Here is a 24672-nt window from a genome sequence, read left to right on the forward strand (position 1 = left end):
TTTGAAGCTTAACAGGAAAACCCCAGAAAGTGGTATACCCCAAGACAGGGAAAGCCTTCGTAAACTGGGTGAAACCACAGTGATGGAAGCTGCTCTTTAGAGTTTGTTCTAGACCTCTGCAGCTGGGTCTCAGGTCAGGCAGCACCGCTGTTCCCACACACCCGAACAGCAGAACCAATTCCCGATGCCTCTCTTGGGCTCGTCATGGCACAGTCCAGCTGGAAGGAAGCTGCTCCTGATACCCGCTACACCCTCTCCCCAGCCCAGCCCAGGCGGCACTCACAGTTCCAGGATCAGAATGACGTCCGTCTTGTTCTCATAGACTTCGTGCAGGGTGATGACATTGGGGTGCTGGATCTCCTTGAGGATGCTGACCTCCCGCTCGATGTCCTCGCGGCTCACACCCCGCCGGCTGGACTTGGTCCTCCTTTTCTTGATGAATTTGGCGGCATACTGGAGGCCGGTGCTTTTCTCACGGCATTTCTTCACAACCGCAAATTGTCCGCTGAAAAGAGAGGATGGGGGATTCTTTACCATTCACACACATACACACACACACACACACACACACACACACACACACGATCTGAGTGAGGACGTGGCATGGCGCAGAGGGGGTCAAGGGAACCGTGAATAGAAAAGTTCAAATTGTAAAACAGTAACAAATTAGGTAGGGATGTTTCTTATCATCACTCAGTTTCGCTAAGCCTGTGTCTTTAAAACCGGTACTGGAAGGTATACAAACTTTTTTTTTTTTTTTTGCGACGGTGTCTCACTTTCTCACCCAGACTGTAGTACGGTGGCACGATCTCAGTTCACTGCAAACTCTGCCTCCCAGGCTCAAGAGATTCTCCTGCCTCAGCCTCTGAAGTAGCTAGGATTACAGGCACACACCACCAAGCCCAGCTAATTTTTGTATTTTTAGTAGAGACGGGGTTTCTCCATGTTGGTCAGGGTGGTCTCCAACTCCCGACCCGAGGTGATCCACCTGCCTCAGCCTCCCAAAGTGCTGGGATTACAGGTGTGAGCCACCACGCCCGATCAGAATACAAACTCTTAAAGTACATTTTATTGAAAGGGTGATAATGTCTCCATTTCTGTCCACTCCTCCTTCCCTTCCACTTCAGGTCCTGGGACAGCATCTAGGAACTCTGTGATCTAACCTCACTTCCAGCACACTCTTTTCCTGCATGTCTGGCCTCTGGCCCCAGGAAACAAGGTATTGAGACCAGGGAATTGGTAAAAAAAAAAAAATATATATATATGAAGCCCTACCTTCAACAACATATTTCTAGCACCAATATTAACCAACTGAAATACACAAAACAGAAAAAGGTCTATTATTTTGTTCACAATTAAGCAACTAATAAGTCATAGGTACTAAATATTTGTTGGTCATTTATCCAGCATTATCTCCCCTCTCCTCCCTTCTCAAGGTATCTCTACCCAGGAATCTTTATGGATCTGGAAAAGCTGATTCCACCCCCAAGGGTAAATATGGAATCATGTGACCTAGGCTGAGCCAATCAATCCACTCCATTCTCCTGGACACAATGATAGGCACATGACCTAAGTAAGACCTTTCAGAGGATGCAGAGACAAAGGCTTTCTGAGACTCTTCTCTTTAGAGTGTGATAGATCCCCCAAAGCCACTGCCAACTATTTTGGGACCACGAGGAGAGCCACTCTCGGTTTGAAGAAAACCACTGCAAAGGTAGAGCCAGTAAAAGGAAAGAAACCAGGTCTGCAATGACACCACTGAGTCGCTGGATCAGCTCTGGCCTGAAACCATCTGCCTGTGATGTTTCAGCGACATAAGCCAATAAATTCCTTTTATGGCTCAAGTCAGTTTGATGGGTTTTCTACTTCTTTCTAAACACCACAGCAAATAACCAGTTCCCCTTTCCTATATATTAAAGACTATAATAACAGAATTTGACTCAGAATAATAATGAGTAGGCGGTCAGTGGGTGAGATGGTGAGAGGGCACAGGCCCCTGAACAGTTAGTGGAACACAATGGAAAGATCCTCCTGTACCTATGCTGGTCCCTTCTTTCTTCCCTAGTGCCCACAGAAGGGTTGATCCACCCATCCCAGGATCTGTGCGTTTCTTGGCACCTGCTGGAGAACTGCTATCTAAAGAATTATCACAGGTATTTTTAGCTGGCTTTATCCTCACATGAAGACAACAGTGAGAGAGAAAAGAAAATTAAGGATAATATTTTGATGTTAAAGAATGCATACTTTAAAATATTAGTCATTTACTTTAGCAGCAGGAGACCAGCGAAGAAGAAATGCAGAAAGAAGGACTATCTTTATAGCCGGGTGGAATTTTTTGCATGACAGATTGTTAATACCCACATTACCCCTACAGCAAGATAGCTGAGGAGCTGAGGAATAAATTACACTGGAATGCCAGCCCTGACTGCCTGTAAACTCAGTACCTTAAGCAGCTATGGGGTCTATCTAATAACTTTATTACAACCCAAATCCAATTTCTCTGAGGAGTAAGGACCTTCCCTCTGTTGTGGGGTGGAAGGTGGCAGAGATGGAGCATACGGAGAGAGAGGGAAAACAGCCTGATTTCAAAACCCAGTCAGCTGCTTCCTTTACACTCCAGCCTCCTCCTTACAAAGATATTATTGTGTCCCCACCAAGCGGATTCAAAAGGACCTGGGATAGGAAAGCCCAACCCAGCCCAGCCCAGCCAACCAACAAGCGGCTGATAGTTCCAGAGCCTGGGCCCATTCATACCTCACACTTGGCCATAGCAACTTGTCTCAGGGGCTTACACTCAAGGCGGACTCAGTAGTTTCAATCATGGTGCTTTAAAATGCAAAACTAAAAAGCCAAAAGAGAGAAAGAGAGAAGAGAGAGAGACAGGGAGAGAGAGAAAAGGTGGGCACTTTGGGAGGCTGAGGTGGGCAGATCATGAGGTCAGGAGTTTGGGATCAGACTGGGCAACATGGTGAAACCCCGTCTCTACTAAAAATACAAAAATTAGTCAGATGTGGCGGCATATGCCTGTAATCCCAGCTACTTGGGAGGCCAAGGCAGGAGTATTGATCGAACCTAGGAGACGGAGGTTGCAGTGAGCCGAGATCAAGCCACTGCACTCCAGCCTGGGTGACAGAGCAAGATTCCATCTTGAAAAAAAAAAAGAAAGAAAAAGAAAAACCTCCTGGCAGGAGAGTTACAAAGAATTTCAGTGCAAGCCTGGATATAATGACTCTTCCAAGTGTGTTTTCACCTCAAAATGTTCTATATTGGCAGTTTCTCCATTTTATTGGTAAGATGATAAGTAAAGGCAGATGCTGAGTGTCATGTGTGCACATGCCAGGGTGAACTGTGGTGCCCTGGTTCACCGCGAAACCTGGGGAACTTACTCTCCCGCCTGACAATGGATCCCTCACTCACACTGCAGGGTCCCCACACCAGGTGTGCTGGCTGCTGAGGAGGGGATAAAGGCTGGTGGGTGGGAACAGCTCCATGTGAATGCTGGGGTACATACTAACCCTGACTGCAGAGAGAAAAATGAGGGTCTAGAATGAGCTTGAGAAACGCAGTGTAGACTTATCGCAATATCACCTCCTTTAAGATACCGTTCCCTGTTCTTCTCGGACACCCCTAATCATCTATCCCCTTTCCTCCCATCTCTTATATCCCTGAGTCCACAGAGCCCCCCCATACCCATCAGGGGGACCTGCCATTTTCTGCCCCTTCTTGCCTTTCCCACCCTCCCAGACTGCCGATGCCTAGAGGACAAAGGGCTGCCAGGTTCATGTTCCCCTCTCCAGAGGCCATGGGTGCAAACCTGCTTCATGTAGTCCATGAGCAGCGCACACGTGCTGCAGCTGACGCCTGAATCTATAACGCTGAGAACCCGAGGAGTTAGACAAAGGGTGCTGCATTATAGTCCAACAGAACTGTGTAGCAGCTAGGAGCCAGCTGTGTAACCTGGGGTTTATTTACGACTTAACCACACTATGCCTCGGTTTCCTTATCTGTAGAGTGGGCATAAACAAGTGGCTACCTTGAAGGGAGAAGGATAAAATGAGCCAATATGCATAAAGTGTTTAGAACAGCACCTGACCACAGGAAGTCTTCAATAACTGCAGGCTATTACTAATGTGAGACAACTGGAGTTCTTTTCGTCGGCACAGTGTTGCCTCAGTCTCAAAGTGGTGCAGTATTACCCCCCAAAATACCTACCTCTCACGACTGTCAGAGACAAAAGGGCCCTCATAGGACAAAAAAGCTTTTTTAAAAAATCCCATGACAGGGCCGAACTGGGTTAACATTGGGTACAACTATAGCTAAATCCTCACCCCCTTCCTCCTTTTGCTGCCTGTCCCCACCCAGAGGGTGTGTTGCCACTTACAACTGCTCAGGCAGGCTGGCCTGCCCTTGGGAGCTCAGAGTCACAAGGTGCCAGCAGCCAGGTTCCCTGGGCGGCTTTTGTGTGCGCTGGATAAGCCTGTAGGGCATTTCCACAGCGGAGTCTTCTCTGGCGGCCAGCAAACTGTGACTCCAGCCAGCAGACTCCAGAGAAACTTCCCTCATCACAGTAATTTGCTTTGTGAGGTTTAATTTGAGTTGGACTGTTGGTAAATTGCTGCTCCGATCCCTCCCTTCCTGGGCAGTGGGGCCTGGACCTGCTTTCCACCCTGGATCAGGACTCCTTTAGGGGACAGTTCCTCCTCACCCATCCTCCGCCTCCCCAAAGACAGCAACAACTTGAAAACATGGCTTCTGTGCTTACTTTTCTGGTGAGGATTCCTAAATCGTGTGACCCCAGAAGAATACTGTGATCCAGCTTCAAGGGTGAGCTCAGACAGACCAGGGAGCAAAGCGACCACACACAAAGCAGCAAAGCCACCACTGCAGCCACGCTGGGGGCTCTTGTCCTTTCTGCCCCCTCCTTACGCCAGTGCACTGAGGCCAGTCAGTAATTAACACCAATACAGATGGCTGCATTCTTAGTTAATTGCCATTAATACTGCTAGGGCTGTTCAATGGATGGGGGAAGGTAGCTCTTTACTGGAAAACAGAAATTCTTTGTATGTTATGACATTTAATTTTGATAAAGCAGTACAAGCGATCCTTGTTATTCATGGATTTTGTATTTGTGAATTCACCTAATTACTAATTTTTTTTTCCCTGAGACAGGATCTCACTCTGCTGCCAAGGCTAGAGTGTGGTGGTACAATCACAGCTCACTGCAGCCTCAACCTCCTGAGCTCAAGCAAACCTCCCATCTTGGCCTCCCGAGCAGCTGGAACTACAGGAGTACATCACCACATCTGGCTAATTTTCTACATATTTTGTAGAGCTGGAGTCTCGTTCTGTTGCCTAGGCTAGTCTCGAACTCTTGGGTTCAAGCAGTCCTCCTGCCTGAGACACCCAAAGTGCTGGAATTATGGGCATGAGTCACTGCAGCAGGCCTGAAATTTATTTGTAACCTCCAAGTCAATACTTATGGCACTTTCACAGTCACTTGTGGACACACACCGATCGTGGAAAATTGGAGAGGATTGTGGAAAACTGGAGAGGCTGCTGCACACATTCACAGCCGAAGTCAAACAGCTCCTTTCTTGTTTCAGCTCTCGCACCATAAACAAGTCCACTTTCCGAGGCCCATTTAGTGTCACGTTTTTTATTGGTAATTTCACCGTATACAGTGACCCTCAAGTATGGTACTGTGGTGCTGTCTAGTGTTTCTAAGCACAACAAAGCTGTGATGTGACTCAGGGAGAGACTATGTGTGTTAGATTAAGCTTAAGCTTCATTCAGCCATGCGTAATGTGCTTTTGGCCATGAGTTCAATGTTAATGAGTCACACACACACACACGTATTAAATAAGAGGTCTTTAAACAAAAAAACACATAAAACAAGATTATGCAAAAATAACAAAAATGATTTGACCAGAGACTCACAAGAACCTAACCCTGGGTTTCTCCTAGGAGCAATAATTTAGTGTGTGCAGTGATTTTTTAGAACATAACTCTCACACATAATGAAAGTCGACCATATGCGAGTTTTTTCCCCCCAAAATGCACTAACATTCTCCCTCGTTTAATAGCTGACAGAGCAGTCTGTTGCATTAGATACGGACACCAAATTAATTATACTATTAAAAACTTTCCATTAAATATAATACACATTTCTTAACTACTCATGGTCAGATACATACAAAGATAATGAGACACATTCTTCCTTTAATGAATTTTATATTAAAACGTTGATTCAAATGTAATCACCAATTTTATTAAAAAGAGGAAACGCATGGCTAAAAGGAGTAAGCTTCATAAAGAACAAGCTGACATCTAATTTCTCTGTCTGACTCACTAATATATCTAATCTGACTACTACCTCTGCAATCACTGAAGAAACTGGAACCAGGGTTATATGAAAGACTCTTCACACATATTACTTTGTTAATAATCACAACTCTATGAGATACACATCATTGTCCTCTCTTCTGACCAATGAGAAAACCAAGTTTCGGAGAGATTTTTTTTTTGGGATGGAGTTTTGCTCTTGTTGCCCTATGAAGACTGTCCCAAATCACTGAGCAAGTAAGCAGCATAACTGAGAAATGAACTCCAACTCAAGTGCATTTGCCTCCAAAGCTCCAGGCGCTGAGCCCCATTGCTGTGTGGACCTTGTACACATTGCGTTTGTCACACAAGCCATTTCACTGTGAAGTTACAGACAGGCTCCAATATCACTCTAGGAAAGTGCTTTGTGAGGGGAAAGCAAAGGGCAGGGGTTTGTGGTTAAATCTGTTTGGGTCATGTTGCCTTCTCTCAACTGAAGACTCACAAGGTGTTTTAATTAATTAAAACCTATGCTTTAAGATGCTGGGGTGCTGTGCGATAAAAGTATACCACGTCTGTGTGTGTGTTCAGGAAACATTCTAGTAACAATAAGAAAGAAATCCAGCTTGATTCTCAAGGTCAAGCCACAGGGATGACAGTGTTCCTATTTCTACAGGTCTTCTCCTGGTGCCTTAAAAACAAACCCGCTTCAACTTTTGTTTAATCCAGTTAGGTCTTACTGTCAACTTTATTTACTTGTGGGAGGCTCTGTTCACATGGGAGAATGAGGGTGTGGACATACAATGTCAGAGATGTAACATTCAGAATGGAAAAAGCATAATCTGACTGGACACGACAGTTAATGCCTGCCACATGAGCCAGTGCCAAGCCCAGGGTCTAACCTTTCCATTGCTGGTCCTGATCCAGACACAACATTAGAACAAGGTTCCACCTGGAGCAGGTGGGTGCAGACCCCCCAAAAAAGTGACAAAAATAGCATCTCCTTTTTCATGTTTTTACTTGAGATATGCATCTATTCAACACACATGCCAGTTAAGAATTATTTATGGTAACTAGTATTACGATGAATTCCCTACATTAATGCTGGAAACAAATCTGGTTTAAATCTAAGAGCTGATAAGTTCCAACTTTCTGCTCCTCCCAAGTCTTTGCAATATGGTTTCTCATTAACACAAAATAATTTCTACTTTGGAACTCGTATCAAATTCCTGGCTCGGTTTTAGTGGTGGTTTATGGGTGATCTATTTTTGTAGAAGACCTTCTCTGCCAGAGTAGCAGGCAGCCTGAATTCTGCCAGAATATTAGAATTACAGGTTGTAGGTAAGGGGCGAGGAACAGAAACGGTTTCTCAAGGATGAGTTAACCTCTGATAATATTCACATTTACAGCAAGAGATAAGACCTTGAGGGTTTATAGACTAGGGGAGAGACAAGCATGAAATACGTTACTGTGGGAAGAGGGAAAAAAGGGGACTCAGTTGCTGTTGCAGAGAGGGTGCAGTTAGGAGACCCATGCCCAAGCTGGCCTCTGAGGCTGTGCCCTGGAGGCTGAGTGTGAGTCGGGAGTGGAAAAAGATGTGTTTATAGGGACAGAGTTTCTGAGAGAAGGAACAGCGTGAGCAGAGGCAGAGAGGCATGAAAGAGCCTACTTCGTATTTCTAGAGGAAGAGAGGAGTGGCAGGGAGGCATCAGGTGAGGCACACAAACAGGGCCCTGTGCAGATGGAGCAATGTCAGCCTCAGCTCTGCCAATAACTTGAGAAAGCAGGAGGCCTCTCTGAGCCTCAGTTTCCCAATCTGTGCAAGTACGATGACAACATGAAATGAGGCCATGCATGTGAGCGCACACTGTTTTCTCTAAACACATCAAGCACATGGAGAGGATGAAAATTACCAAACTGTCTAAGCTTCATGAGCCTCTCAGAGAAGCCAAGAAGACAGGGTTTCAGGAGCTGAAAGGCATCACCAAACTTCTCCTTGTCATTTTTCTATCCAACAAATTTGAAATCTAAATGTTAAGTCTCTACATTTTTTTTTCCCCATTTGAATTCAACAAAGCTATTTTCATTTCGGATGGAGACATATTTGGTTTGCCCCCTTTGGTCCTCAAAGGCCCTTGCAGTTTTGCTTAGATGTGGAAGCTTTCAGCTGGAGGTAGGTGATGGGAAGCAGACAGCATCTTCCAAAGATGGACTCAGCCATCTTTCTATCCCACATGCTCTCCTGAGTGTGACCCTCAAATCTCTCCCCCCTGAATCTGAGCAGGCACCAGTGAGGGGCAGAAGTGATCCTGTGTCTTCTGCCTGAGTTCTTAGGAGCTCCCTCTTGGAATCCAACAAGCATGCTGGGAGAAGCCAAGGCTGTGTGGACAGGCCGCACACAGTTGCTGCTGCCCAGAGCTCCAGCTGAGCTGACAGCAGCTTTAAGAGGCCAGCCATGTGCGTGAGCTGTCATGGACATCTGGGTCATCAAGTCTTCAGACAGCTATGGGTCCAGCCAACCTCTCAATGTAAACACCTGAGAGACCCAGGCAAAACCCCCCAAGTTGGGCCCAGGCAGCGCACAGAAGCATGAGAGTTAAGAGATCATCATAAACTGTTATTTTCAGCTACCAAATTTTGGAGTGGTTTGGTTCACAGCAGTAGATCAGCAGAACAGCACTGAAGAATCTTGGATGGTGGGTTTAACAGATTACCCCAGAAGTTGTATAGAGGAAGGACTCAGCACAGGTGACAGATCACAAGAGGCCTCACAGGAGAGTACGGGAAGGGAGTGAGGGTGTCCAGGCCACCCTGAACGCAGGCCCTGTCCCAGGCTCAGACAAACGGGTCCTCTTATCCCATCAGCACGCATGGACTCACTTTGGAAGTTCTCTGCTTCTCATCAAGGCAACAATTTCCCACCTTTCAAGAAAAGTGCTGCATCATTTAGGAGGAACCTCAACACCAACAACAAAACCCAAAGACCCTGACTAAGAAACCTTCGGTGTTCTGGCTGGGCAGGGCTTGTTGCTGGCCTTCAACTTTCCCTTCCCCAGTCTCTGCAGCGAAGCAGGTCTCCATCCTGGAAAACACACAAATCCCAAATGCTACACATGATCCAGTAAATACAGCTACCTGATCTTCCTCCTGCCTGGTCTGAATGCCCAGTTAGTATCTACACTGACTTCACCTTTAGCACAATGCACGTGAAGAGAAAACACTCTCTCCACGCCTTCTGCGGGAACCCCTTCTTTGATCTTAACCCCACAAGCCTCACGGATTTCAGAACAGGATGAAGGCGAACCCTCTTTGGGAACTCAGTACTTCAGCACCAAGTGGTACACAACTCCCTTGGATTGTAGCCCACACTTGGAATTGTTCTCTTTCTGCCTTTTGAGAAGCTATGAGGAGGAAAGCAATACTTTTTACCAAAAACAGCAAAGCAGGTGATTAAATCAAAATTACTATTATAAAAAAAAGTACAACCCTCCAAAAACTATTTAAACTGATACAAGGGCTCAGTTAAATGGGCTGTGATTTGGAGAGCAAGCAGCTCAGCTTGCCACGGCACCAACAGGGAGAAGCAGAGTTTACCAAGGGGATAAACAGCAGCCCGTCACGCTGGGAACCAGCACAACACACAGCGGTAGAATTGAGATGCAGAAAGAGAAGGGCGAACAGCACAATGGGCTGAGGAGAGCAGAAGAGAGGTGGGTCCCCTCGGGAAAGCATCCTTCCAAGGACAAGAACCCGTGGAAGACTTCAGAGGAGAAGAAGGTGGCACAACTGAGGACCCAAGGCCAGCTTAGGGAAGAGCCAGGCTCCATGCACTGTTTGGTATTGCAAGTGGGATCAAAGAAACCAAGTATGTAGGGTGTCAGGTGGTTCAAGACACCTCTTTAATATGAAATTTGCAAACCAGAGGAGCTGAGGACTCTAAACTGAGGAGAGATTAGAAAGATACAAGTGGGTGCCTTCATTCACTCCCCTTGTCCCCATGATACCTCTTTGCAGAGGAAGGTCCAAGATCCATCTAGAAGAGTATTTCCCAAAGGAGGTCTTGGAGCTCATATAAAGAGAGGCTGCTTGGAGAATGGGAGTCATGGCCAAGCAAGTTTAAGCAAAAGTAGGTGAACAGTCATAACCGGGTACTCTATGCAGGATTCAGTCGATGTGGCCCTTTCCACGAGGGGAAATAGCATGTGGCATTTCTCATAGTTTGGGGTTGTTGTTAACCACAAAACCTTTTCCTTTCCTTATACATTTTTGGTTATAAGCATTTTGAAGTCCCATTTTCTTGGGAAGGTGTGCTTTGGTCCTCTCTCCCAGTTAAATGGGCAGCTTCCTGGAAGAAGACTCTGCATTCACTGTTTCCTTTGTATTTTCAACACTCTCAGATTATTCCCTAAGGCAGGATGCCAATCACAGTGCTTGCTGCTTCGTGGGTGGAAGAGCCAAGCACAGAGCTGAAGGTTGAAGGTGCCCCAGACCTTCCAGGGACTGACCCATTAGAAGGGTGCGGACCAACTGAGTCAGGCCTGGGAGAGGAGGCCACTCACCTCTTCAGGCCTGGTGCTCCTTCTGCCTCCTTCTGGCTACTGGTGAAAGGGCTGCTTAGAGGCCACAGACAATCAGCCCTCTTCACCACCTGAGACTGGCAAAGGATTCGGAGTTTTTCTTTTATTTCAGGCAGTCGGTGGGGCTGGGTATTTTGGGTGGCAACTGAGAACAGATGGACTAGGTACGGAGAATACAGTACATACTGGCCATGGCAGTATTTACTGTGGAAGAGCATGGTGGTGGCAGGAAGGAGCCCGGAGCCTGGAGGACTCCTCGGTGCAGAGTCCTGAGATTAGAGATGCACTACTGCCTTCCTTTAGGCCCAGTTCCTTCACTTGCTGTGACTCGCTGCCCTAGAGAATCCTACCTGCTTCAGATATGGTCCATGACTTCAGGAATTTACTAATGAGACATGCCAGTGGAACAGACTTGCAAGTGCTCAGTGGGGGATGTGCAGAGTGAGCAGGGGCCCTGGCTTCAGCTAAAGGCTAAGTGAACTACACCCACTTTACTCAGCACCATTTCTGGGACCTAACACAAAACACCTGCCTGCTGCTCGCTGTTGGGTTTTATCTGTAAAGCTAAAACGGAAAGAAAGGAAGAAAGGAAGTGTTGGGAAAGCATCCTTTGATACAATCTAAACAGGGCTTCTGGTGGATCAGACAAATAAACAACAATACTCCATACATTTTCTCCAAATGTAGTAAACCCTACATGGGAATAACAGCTGAACTTTGAGTCCAGTTTTATGGAGACTAAAATGCCCTTATAAAGAAAGCATGTCTACAGATTACTGTTACTAGGATCGGGGCTGTTCCATTTCAATGAATGCTGACCACATTGGATGGCTGGAGATTAGAGCTTCCTGGCCCCTGGCTCTCGAGTGGTCCTGGCTGAGATTCAGAGGGGTCAGCTCCTTGTTTGATCACTTTGACTTCACCATGCTATCGCCTTGAGCCAATCCCATCATTTGATCATCCTGACTTTGTCATGTAATCCCCTTTCAGCCAGTGAGTCAAAGTTAACTGGCCCATAGGGAATGATTTGTTCTCAACTTGGCAAGCTGTTCTCAGAGGAAAAAAATGCTGAAAAAGAAGGCAGGAGGTTCATATAACTTCATGGGGAAAGAGAAGACAAAAAGCTAAGCTGAAGTTCCTTATTCCATGGCCAAAAGAAGAGGAAGAAAGTCAGATGTGTTAAGGGTACTAAGATTCAAGACGGGGAAGAACCAGCTAAAGGGAAAGAGAAAGGACAGAGCCTGAGGGCATCGGTCATTACCGTGCATATACTCTACTAAACTGCCCAGATTAAAACAGGAATTGTGAGATACTCCCCTCCAATATTCACCCTGCTCCACTCTGGGGCATGAGAGGAAGTGAACAAAGAAAGATGTCTAATATTTTCATGGTTTCTCGATTTAGGTCAAGATGCTATTCACCTGCCTGTTTTTAAAGGGTAGGTTTGGGACTCTCTGTCATGCTTTGTCATTGGAAGAATTAGCTTCACCTTATACCAGGAAGTCTGGTCTAAACTGATGAAGAGTTTGCACTTAGTGTCTTGGGAAAATTCAAATATGCCTGGCGCTATGTGGCATTTAGTGCAGCTGGGTGGCCGACGTGCTTGGGGGGCATCATTCACAGCTCTGTCCTGCTCTGGAGACTGAACACGACTGAGGGCAGCCGAGCTTCTTCAGGGTCTTCCAAATTAGGGATTGCAAGAGTCACAGGCCCAGGTCTCAAGGAGGCAGTGAGTGGGTGTCTAGCTGTTAGCCCAGCAAAGAAGAATCCACAGTGCTCTAAGTGAAGCAGTTTCCCATGATGTCTACAGATCTGCCACCTTGGCTCTGAACCAAGTGGGGAGGAGGAAAACCTCGTGAAGGAAGTCCAAGGGGAAGAGAAAATGGGAAGGCGACTACAGGGGTCACTTCAGGCCAGGCAAGAAGAGACTGGCAGGGAAAGGCAGTGCTGGAGTTACCTGAAGTGAGAGCCACTCAGATAAAACGGAAAGATGATTAAGTTACACAGAGAAACCGGAGCTCCCGGGAAGCCTGAGTATACTCTCAATGGAAGCAGAACTCCTTGGAAGCCAGCCACGAGGCTGACCTCACCCTCGTGGCCGGATCGGAGCAAGCATGCAGCTTATCGTGAGAGCCAGGGCAAGACTGTATCCACCACGGCCAGGAGAGCAAAGACACAATGGCGTTACCTCTCGGAAATGTCGCTTTTGAAGAGAATGTGTCACTGATTAAGTCTCAGGTCAAACACTAAACAAAGTAAAATACATTTCGTGTGAAAGAGGTTTGGAGGTGAAATCTCCTGAAGCAGGGATTGCAAACCCAACAACCCTTCCAGGGAGCATTGCTTCCACAAAAGTGTGGAATCTGACTTCTGTAGAACATGAAGTGATCACCACTGGGAGGCTTTAGAAGGCCTGTGGATGGAAACATAATCCCCTGGCAGGCAGGAGGATGAAATGGGAAGACCACTGGTGGGTGAGAAGGGGGAATGACCTCTCCTACAGCCCATGCGGGGAATGGTGAGGGAAGCCCTTCCTCTTGCTGGATTTCTTCCTCATCATCTGCAGTGAGCGGGGGGCCAAGGAGCTCTACATCCCTCCCAGCATGGCTGGCCTTGGGTCCCTGCAGAGCTGGGGGTCAACACCGTCTGTCACTTGAATCAAGAGGCTGTGCTTGTCCGCAGTGATATGGAAACCTGAGGTGGCAGCCTGCCCTGTTTAAAGAATCCATCCACCATGCTCAGCATCATGAGGCCCGAAGGAAATGCTGGCAATGGTCCTGGAGAGGAGGACAGTCTACCAGGGAAGGAGGCACACCTCTAGTTACACGTGTATCACCACAGCCCCCCGTTCAGACTTTCTACTCCAGGGTGCTGACTTCTACAGCAACTCCAGAAGTGAAGGCACCTGAGCTTCCGCATGGTGAGGGGGGCTTCATGGCGGGGGTAAGCTCTGGGCAGAAGAGGCTGGCTACAAAGCTGGAGAATCTTAACAAATCACAATCTGGAGCTTACTTTCCACTTAGTGGGAGTGTGAATACACAATAATAGAACCCATTTTTCCAGCGACTTCGTCATTTGTTAGACATGAGATACATCGCTAGTCACTACAATGAGAATCATAAACAAGTAACATGAACACTAGAACTGGTTTGTTGAGTTTAAATTTTAATTTCCTTCATAGTGACCCACCAATGCATTAGCTTTAAAAAAAATTTTAACCACTCTTATATATAGGATTTTTTCTGAAAATTAACACCACTTTTGAATCCCCAGAGCCTAACATAGTACATTGGAGAAAAGTTTAGTCATAATACACACTGACTTCATCACTTTATGGGTTCCTAAATTTATATGCTGACTACTCATCTGTTTAAATTGTTTCCACTGACTTTCTGGACATGGAAAAACAATTAATTGCTCCAGCACTGAAAAACATCATGCAAGATGTCCACCCTTTGCTTTAAGAACATCCTGGCTCAGGGCACTCCACATGCATTTACTTTCTCATTTACTGAGCTCTGATTATTTTGCTGAGCCCTAGATGGCCGTGTGGGAGCTGCCCACCTGCTTTAGAAGCTTAAGGGGCAACCAGTGTATTTGGATACTGTACATTCATCTGAAAAGCAGAAGTACAGGACAGCCCTTATGCCAGCTATTGACACTTCACAGGAATTCTCCTGGTTTCCTACAGGCTAATTGCTTTGTGTAAGCAGTTGCCTTCAGCCATAACTTCAGGTAACTGGGTAGATTCACTAATTGGAGCACAACTTAAATATTTTGTAAGTAAGAATTTTTCTTTTCTTTTTTTGAGATGGAGTTTCGCTCTTGTTACTCAGGCTGGAATGCAATGGCACGATCTCGGCTCACCACAACCTCCACCTCCTGGGTTCAAGCAATTCTCCTGTCTCAGCCTCCCGAGTAGCTGGGACTACAGGCACGCACCAGCATGCCCAGCTAATTTTTGTATTTTTAGTAGAGATGGGGTTTCACCTTGTTGACCAGGATGGTCTTGATCTCTTGACCTCATGATCCACTCGCCTTGGCCTCCCAAAGTGCTGGGATTATAGGCGTGAGCCACTGTGCCCGGTCCATAAGTAAGAAATTTTCATAGTCATTAAGTAATTTGTAATTGCCCTTGAAAGGCTAAAGCAATCTGTTAACTCCATGAGGTCAGATTTTTAAAAAATGGGAAATCAGAAAGTAGGAATCATGATCTTGTATGAGTACAACAGAATAGCACAAATAGGCGGGGTGCAGTGGCTCATGCCTACTATGCCAGCTCTTTGGGAGGTTGAAGTGCGAGGATTCCTTGAACCTGGGAGTTCAAGACCAGCTCTGGCAACATAGTGAGACCCCATGTCTACAAAACTTTTTAAAAACTTAGCTGGGCTTGTGGTACACACCTGTATTTCTAACTACTTGGAAGGCTGAGGTGAGAGGATAGCTTGAGCCCACGTGCTAGAGGCAACAGTGAGGCCAATTGTGCCACTGTATTCCAGCCTGGGTTACAGAGCGAGACCCTGACTCAAAAAAGAAATTTGTTTTTTCAAGTAGCACGAATTATTCAAGAAGCCTCAAGGAACTGAGAATTGGAAAAGAAGAAAACTCCAAAACTTAAGTTCAGGTGTGAGAAAGAAAACAGACAGAAAGAAAAGGGTTCAAATGGCTGATTACAGTCGATGGTGGAATAGGCATATAGCAAACAAAACTAGGCAACGCTTTTTAGCTTCCTTTTTTTCTTTTCTTTTTTTGTGAGGTCAATGATCTGCACTTGGGAAAGCATCAGGAAAATATTGTTAAGGTACAACCAAAGCTTAAAGTAAGAAAAGAGATGATAAAACATTGCCTGTTGGGTATTTTTTTTAAAATTCGGGTCTCCAGGTCTGAGAACATTAAGTCACAGTGTGGAAGAAGCAATTTCATATCATTGCTGGCAATCATGGACAAATACTAATGAGTGAACCCATACTGATGTTCAAAGGGAACCAAACTGGAGCCCTCTACAAGATCAATTAGCTTATTAATTTCTAGGAAACATCAAGAATCAGCTTTTGATCGGATGAATTAGAAACACTTAACAAATGGTGAATGAGTAGCAAGAACTTTGCCCTTGCCCCTAACTGGGTTGTAAGACAAGTAGAATGGAAATGAATATAGATTTTAAAAGTGTTTTGATGTCACCAAGGTCTGTGACATCATTTTTCATGACATTTTGGTGGATGAAACGTGAATCACTATGTAATAGATTTTGGTGAGTGGACTGCAGGCTCTCGTATTTACACTGTCCTTGACAAGGTATTCTTCGGAGTATCCTGTCCCTGATACTTCATTCAGTATATCATATGAAAGCATATTTATCACACTTTTGAATGGCTAAGATACCCAAAAAAAATGGCTAATATACTGACAGAACTTGGAATCTAAATTCTCCCAAGAGACTGAATTATCAAATTTGCAAAAGGAATAAACAGGAATTTCTGTATTTAGGTTCAAAGAAACGAACCTCACAAGTACAGGATTGGGAAGACCTAGCACAATAGCAGTCCATATAAAAAAAATACTTGATGGTACTAGCTGACCACAGACAACACAAGTGCAGTGTAATCTCCCTGCTAATGCTATGAATGCAGCCCCTGGTGAGTTTAAGGGGAGTAGTGCTCCTGTGCTCAAGTGTGGACTCTTGCATTTAGTGAGAAAGATGCTGATCATATAGACGGCAGTCAAGGGAGGATGAGTGCAATAAAGAAGGTTTTGCTTCTGGGCACAAGAACTGTCGATATTGGAAAGGTGGTAGAGGAAATTAGACCATCTGCCAGGAAGTCACAAAGCTATTCCAGCATCAAGTGGGAGGCTGGACTGTGGTCTCTAAGATTCCTTCCATCCTTAAGGTGCTTTGCACTAATCTGGATGGTTCTCATGGAGGTTTTCATTTTAGTGCACTCCTCACTTAATTAAAAGAATACATAGCATAGAGTAAAATAAAAATCCTGCAACAGATTTTCTTCTTCATGCATTTTCTAAATCTCTGTGATCATGATGTTTCCAGATTGAAACTTAAAATAAATCCATATTTCCATCAACTTCTCTAGTCTCTATTTGGAAATATATTTTATGCAACTGTGCCTTCTGAGTGACATAGAGTATCTACAATGTGACAGGAAATGCACAGTTGGGAGAAAGAATGCTGGATGCTGCCCTCCTCTGCCATTTACCATCTGTGAACACTGATCTTCATGACCTTTGCTGAGTTTCAGCATGGTCATTTGGGAAATAAAACAAAACAAGACAAAACTAAATTGAATAATGCTTAGCCTATAGGGTAGCTGTAACACTCAAAAGAGATGAAAACATATGATTATGTTTTAGATACTGCCTGCTACCACACAAATATAATGTTAATATTTGGAAGGGCTTAAGAGATACCACAGCTGGGAACATAACTGCTGTGTCTATATCCAAGAATCCCAAATAGGTTTAGGTCAGATTCTAAGAGGGAATGGTAAGGAAGGAAATGATGCTTTTTCAACAGGATTCAGAAACCACCAATTCAAGTCTTCCAAAACTAAAACTTAGCATAAATATCCAGACAGATATTTTAATCTTCTGTATGGCATTATAACTTAATGCACTTTGGAGGCAGAGGGCTTGCTTTTATATCCTGGTTTTGCCATTTACTAGCTGTGTGATCTTGGTCAAGTTCCTCAACTTCTCAGTGACTCAGGTACCTCATTGGCAAACAACATATTAACCATATCTTCCTTAAAGGGCTGTTGTAATGATTAAATGAGTTATACATGTAAACTTCTTTCAATAGTGCCTGATATGTAATATAATTACTATTATTGTATATAGTTGCTTAAAACCATCTGCATCTCTTAGGCATGTGCCAAAGCTCATACATTGTCCCATTAGAGAAAATAAGAGAACACAAAAGCTATGCAAGCTCTCCTTTACCATTTTCTGGAGAAGCCATCTTGAGCAAGCATTGCTGAATGAATCTCCATGAAGGCTGCTGACTTAAGGACACCTCAGCATGTGGTGCTGGTTGCTGGCCTTTCATTTAAACCTGATTACACCTACTAAATACTAAAATACTGATGGCGAAGGAACAAGAATGACCAATTCCCATGTCTTGGGCCCTTGAGTAACATTATTCTGATGTCTTTCTGGCCTTAGAAGTGGATGGTCAAATTTTGTGGGTAACCTCACCCTGGGATAATTATAAGTTATTGCACCAACTCTGGGAGAGCCACAGAAGAAAGACTCTAACTGAAGCTGTTTGAGGCTGTTTCTAATTTGAGCGTGCACGAATTCAAAGAAGCCTCAAATTTCTCATGCTGACTTGGAGACTCTGATTATGCAAAACCAATACTTACTCTGCATAAGAAACACACGGTGAGCATGCTCCTGAGAAATGCTCAATGTTAGAAAACAAAACGTCAAAAATAAAATTTAAATAACCTAAGGGAATAGAAAAAGATCTACTTTTTCTAACATTATTATTAACGTTGATGTAAAATGCTGCTGGCTGCATCATATGAAGGCAGGGAACATGGAAGAGAGCTTCCTGCCAGGGAAACTTGCTGCCAGCTTCCAGATCAGCCCCATGTGCCCAACTTTGATGAACTAGGCAACTTGTGCAGTGATTGGAACACATCCTGTACTTCTGAATCTCAGCTTTAGGTGAGGGAGGAGAGGGAGTTTGATCTTGCTAAGGATATAAAATTTAAAACACAGAACAGTGTTGTACATCTTCTCCTTTTCTCAGCTAACGCTCACTGGACAGGTAAATGAAATTGATTTATTCAGCCTTGGTCCCTGGATTCCAAGTTTCTCTTGTTATTGTTTGATTTATTGGCTCAATCACTAAAGAGAATGTTACTTAGAAGTTTTTCACTACTAGCTACTTAGACTATGATAATAAGATAGGTAAACAAACTGAAGAAGGTGACTTTTAGGACACTCAAATTAACTTTAAAAATGCTGGCTGTCACAGGTTCAGAAGAGTTAATGTTAGTGATTCAGAGTAAAACAGATGAAAATGAACTTTGCACTGGTTCCAAAATTGTAACCTACCTCAAACATATGCAAAAAGAATGAAACTTTACATAATAAAATCTATGAAAACTTATAGTCTGATTATCTTAAGGTTGACTCGATATACATTAATCTATTTAAGCACTAGTGTCAATTACTTCTTTAAATGACTTGCTCAACAGTGTTTTACCACAGGAAGTAGATTATAGTTATGTAATCTTCAAATTGTATAACTATATAAGTATATGTAAACATATGTTACTATATGCATAGTATAACTATGTATACACATACATTTAAATTTTAAGTAATAATCATTTACAAATTAAAATAATGACTTACTTTAAGACAGAGTTGTCCATCACAAATATAATACAAGCCACAAATGCAAACCACATGTGTAATCTGAAATTTTCTTTTTTTTCCCTGGAGACAGGGCCTCACTCTGTTGCCCAGGCTGAAGTGCAGTGGGGTGCCATCTCAACTTACTATAGCCTGTAGAGGTGAGGTTTCACCATATTGCTCAGGCTGGTCCCACACTCTTGGCTCAGGTGATCACTCACTTCGGCCTCCCAATGTGCTGGAACTACAGGGGTGAGCCACCACACCCAGGTATAATTTGAAAATTTCTAGCAGTCACACTAATAAAAGTAAAAAGAAACATAAAATGAACTTTAACATTTTATGAACCCCAATATATTGAAATGTTGTTATTTAAACATGTAGTCAATAATTAAAATGGTTATGACAGATTTTGCCCTTTTCTTAGTGCTTCAACCCCAGTGGGTGCTTTAAACACGCAGCACATCTTGTTCGAACCAGCTCCACTTCAAGTGCTTGATGGCCACAAGTGGCCTGTGGCTGTCAGGTCAAACGGCACAGCTTTAGGCTAATTTTATAGCTATAATATAAAACTAGGACATAGCTTAATTATTTATAGAAGGGAAGCAGAAGAGATACTTGCGAAGTTACTGAGGTGAACCATAGCTAATTCAGCACATTAATCATTGGAAGATAAAAGGTATGACTGTTCACCTTATGAAGAATAACAGAGACCAAAATTGCTTAGAAACCCAGGCTGTGTACTCTGGATAATTTTCTTAAAAGTATGCGAATACATTTCCAGCTTGTAATTTTTGTGCACTAAGATAGCTTTCTTTTTAAATGTATTCTGCTGTTTGGAGTTCAGAAGCCAACTGGACAACCTACATGCTACAACAAGCATTTGTGTACTTGAAGACATTTACAAGTCTCCATTCAGCCTTGCTTATTGAATCCCTGATAGTTTAACAACTGGTTCATGCAAATGAGCATATGGCTCCAAAAGGGCAAACATCAAGACTTCTATGATCTGGGAAATGACTTTTTTGGATATGGCCCCAAAAGCACAGGCAACAAAAACAAAAATAGACAAAATTACCTCGAACGAAAATGCTTCTGTGTAGGAAAGGAAACAGTCAACAGAGTGAATAGACCACCTGCCGAATGGGAAAAAGTATTTTAAAACTATACATCGGCCGGGCACGGTGGCTCACACCTATAATCCCAGCACTTTGGGAGGCTGAGGTGGGTGGATCACGAGGTCAAGAGATCTAGACCATCCTGGTCAACATAGTGAAACCCTGTCTCTACTAAAAATACAAAAATTAGCTGGGCATGGTGGTGCGCGCCTGTAGTCCCAGCTACTCGGGAGGCTGAGGCAGGAGAATTGCTTGAACCCAGAAGGTGGAGGTTGCGGTGAGCCGAGATCGTGCCATTGCACTCCAGTCTGGGTAACAACAGCGAAACGCCATCTCAAAAAAAAAAAAAAACCACTATACATCTGTTAAGTAGTTAATAGTCAAAATATATACATGGTACTCAACTTCAATGCAAGAAAACAACCCGATTTAAAAATGGGCAATGGACCTTAACAGACATCTCTCAAAAGAGGCTATATGGCTGGGCATGGTGGCTCACACTTGTAATCCCAGAACTTTGGGAGGCCGAGGTGGGTGGGTCACCTGAGGTCAGGAGTTCAAGGCCAGCCTGGACAATATGGTGAAATCCGGTCTCCACTACAAATACAAAAATTAGGAGGGTGTAGTGGCGGGCGACTATAGTCCTAGCCACTTGGATGGCTGAGCCAGGAGAATCGCTTGAACCTGGGAGGTAAAGACCACAGTAAGCCAAGATGGCGCTGCTGCACTCCAGCCTGGGCAACGAGAGTAAAACTCCATCTCAAAAAAAAAGGAAAAAAAAAATCACAATGAACTATCATTTCACACTTGTTAGAATGGCTACTATCAAACAGACAAAAGACAAGTGTTGGTGAGGATGTGGAGAAAAGAGAACCCTTGTACAGACACTGTTGGAGAGAGTGCAAATTAGCACAGCCATAACGGAAAAACAATCTGGAGGTTTCACAAAAAACTAAAAATAGAACTACCATATGGCCCAACAATCCCACTAGTAAGTATATCTCCAAAGCAAATGAAATCAGTATGTCACACAGACATCTGCACTCCCAGGTTTGTTGCAGCACTATTCACAATAGCCAAGACATGGAATCAATCTACGTGTCCATCAGTGAATAAATAAATAATGAAAACGTGGCATATATACACAGTGAAATACTATTCGGCCACAAAAAATGGTAAGAGGAATGAGTTCAAGGGAGATATTTTCCAACATGGTGACTATAGTTAATAATGTAGTGTATTCTTGAAAAAATGCTAAGAGAATGAATATAAAGTATTCTCACCATAAAAATGATAACCATGTGAGGTAATACATTTGTTAATTAGTTAAATGTAGTCATTCCACAATGTATACCTACTTCAAAACATCACGTTACACACCGTGAATACATGCAATGTTATCTTTCATTTTAAAAAATAATTTTAAAAAGATCTGTATGCAGCATACTAATAATATGGCCACAAAAACATATCCAGCCCCAATAGTAAATAAAAATAGAGATTATGATTCAGTTGATTTTAAAAGCATGGTCCTCCTTAGTAAGTGGATTTTCTGTATGATCTTAATTACTTCATAGTTACCCTCACCTCCATCTCCAACCAGATGGACTCAAGAAGGAAGGGCAATAATAGAGAAAACATGGTGAAGTGAAAGTTTCCAATGAGGCTGAAGAGTTGTCATAATGCAATGGGTGGGCGAGTCAGCGGGAAGGAGGTGCTGTGGGTATGGCTGCCTGCAAACGAAGGTCTGGGTAAAGTTTCTAGTGACAGCAACACAGTGGAGGAGAAGGTGACTGGAAATGAGGAGGTCAAGGAACTCCAAGGTGGGGTGCAGGTTATGACGGGGGGCGGTAAAGGGGAAGGCTGCAAGCTTAGATTCTCATTGCTCACAGAAGTCTGCTCTTCCTTTGTGCATCACATTTCTTAAACTTGGGGCTGATTCATTTCTTCTCCACTTTCAAGTGATCTCAGTACTGATCATTATTTCCCCTTGCTTGTCAAGGTTGTAAGAATTAACAAGCCCATCACTTGGGACTCGTTACATTTGCTGTAGGCATTTACGCGTAGAGTGCTTAATGCTCCTGCCTAGTGGCAAGTTTAAATATTCTGAGGAACAACTGGGGTCTCTTCCTGCATTCCCAGTGAGTGCTACTTACATTCATTGATTTATTAACCCACTCAATGAGCATTCCTTGAACACTTATGTGCCAGGCATAGTATGATGGGAGAGGATTTTTCTCTAATATCATAATAAAGGGGGAATTTGTAATAATGAAATATTATTCCTCCCTAACCTGGCTGTGAATTACAACCTAAGAGTCTTTCTCCTTGTTTACCATTTCTTTGTTTATTTCCTTCAGCCTATTAAATAACAGAAAGAAAAATGGAATGCCATTTTTAAAGTAGCCAACTGCAAACACCCTTGACCTGGAGAAGACAAATTCCAAGATCGCCAAGATCAACCGCCTCTTGACAGAAAATGAAGGAATTTGGGGGCTCAACTTACCATGCAGCAGCTGCTGCTGCTATGGTTCCAATCACCCAATATCTCAAGGTCTTTTATGGTCAGTGACTCCATTAAAAGTTGAGAGAACTGCCAGGCGCAGTGGCTCACACCTGTAATCCCAGGACTTTGGGAGGTCAAGGGGGATGGATCACGAGGTCAGAAGTTCAAGACCAGCCTGGCCGGGATGGTGAAACCCCAGCTCTACTAAAAATACAAAAATTAGCTAGGCGTGGTGGTGGGCACCTGTAATCCCAGCTACTCGGGAGGCTGAGGCAGAGAACTGCTTGAACCTGGGAGGCGGAGTTTGCAGTGAGTCGAGATGGCGCCACTGCACTCCAGCCTGGGTGACAGAGCAAGACTCCATCTCAAATTTAAAAAAAAAAAAGAGAGAGGATAATTGGCAAGGCATGACCATAGTAAGGAGAAACACTTCAGGGCCATCAGTAAACATAGCAGAAACAACTGAGGAGGCGTGTCAGTCTCAACAAACTTGCCAGCTGCTCCTGACCACATGTTTTAGGTCTTGAGCACTGTACTGCAGAGCAGGGAAGACTCTCACTCAATGTCAATCATTACCAAGCCCCAACAAAGCTAGACGCTTCAGTACCAGAGACTCTAATGATCACTGTTTCTCTGCTGGCTTTTTCATGACACACCTAGCCTTTTATAATAACTCATTTCACCTCCAACTCCACTTTGCTTTCACCACTTGGTACAATAAAAAAACAGCCAAGATTCTAGCAACTCTTTCAGAATTGTTTTATGTATACCCATTTCAGATCACACCAGCTACTCCAGCTCATTAAAAAAGGAGCCAGAGGAGAAGGCTGTACTTGGTACAGGGCCACATTCCAGCAGCGTACAAAATAAATCTTTGTTAAAAACATAAAGTTGATCATTTTGAGTGATATAGCTTTGAAGGCCTCCTGGATTTGTTTTCTTTTTTAAAATTTGGTTATTTTTTGTAGAGTACCAAACTCTGTATATGAGGCCCTGTTCAAATTAAGTTTCAGTTAAAATGTCTTATTACATTAATCCCAAGAGTCTCAAATTAAAGAAAATGAGTGGAAATAAATGTTGAAAAATACATATGACCTCAGGGCACATGATCTACTCCAGATGAAAGGCACAAGATGAATTGCTGGTTTGTTCCCTGGCGGCAGACATCTTCCTGTAGAACAAAGTTTCTCCAAGTTTCCAAATCAGTTCAGTCCTGGAGATTTTAAGGCTGACTCTGTTTTGTAGGCTGGTCATGTGAGCACATTGCTTTTGACCCAGAACGGCTTATCTTCCACAGGACCAGAAGGGAACTAGGGTAGTTACGGGGAAGAATCAGATTCTAATTTACAACCCAACCGAGCTACAACTCACACAAACAGCTGAAATGAGCTTCAAAGCCTCCAAAACCACAGGCTCTGGAACCATATCCTCTAATTATTGGTAATAGCGATGCAATTTGAAATCCATTCTGATTTCAGGATATTGTTGTAAGTGAAATTATCTAAGATTTTTGTTGTTGTTGTTGTTTTAAAGTTACAGCTTGAGTCCAACATCATGGCTTATACTCAGGCAAACCAGAGTTTATTTGCCTACAAAGAGACTTTATTTGCCTATTTACTTAATATCAGGATGTTCAAGAGTAACCCCCAGCCAGGTGCCATTCATTGCTAGTCCCCGCTCCTCCCCTCAGAAGGGGAAATGAAAACAAAAGCACGACTATGCAGTTGGAGGGAATAGAGGTGTCCGTGCGTCTCCTGAAGCTATGGACATT

The 24672-nt window shown here is 43.9% G+C and overlaps 1 protein-coding gene across 4 annotated transcripts in view; it reads right to left on the minus strand.

The window, feature by feature from the left end:
- DAPK1 (death associated protein kinase 1) overlaps positions 1-24672 on the minus strand; it is a 204719-nt gene that overhangs the window by 99323 nt on the left and 80724 nt on the right. For 2 of the 4 annotated variants that reach the window (XM_035300083.3, XM_035300077.3), the window contains exon 3: positions 284-505. The exons of 1 other annotated variant lie outside the window; for it this stretch is intronic. In XM_035300083.3, coding sequence (XP_035155974.2) covers positions 284-505 — 222 coding nt within the window. Of the gene's footprint in view, positions 1-283; positions 506-19424; positions 19577-24672 lie in introns of all 4 variants that reach the window. One more of the 4 variants, XM_078365643.1, reaches the window with a different exon arrangement.

This window comes from Callithrix jacchus, chromosome 1 (genome assembly GCF_049354715.1).
Source record: "Callithrix jacchus isolate 240 chromosome 1, calJac240_pri, whole genome shotgun sequence".
In the NCBI taxonomy this organism is placed as follows: Eukaryota; Metazoa; Chordata; class Mammalia; order Primates; family Cebidae; genus Callithrix; species Callithrix jacchus.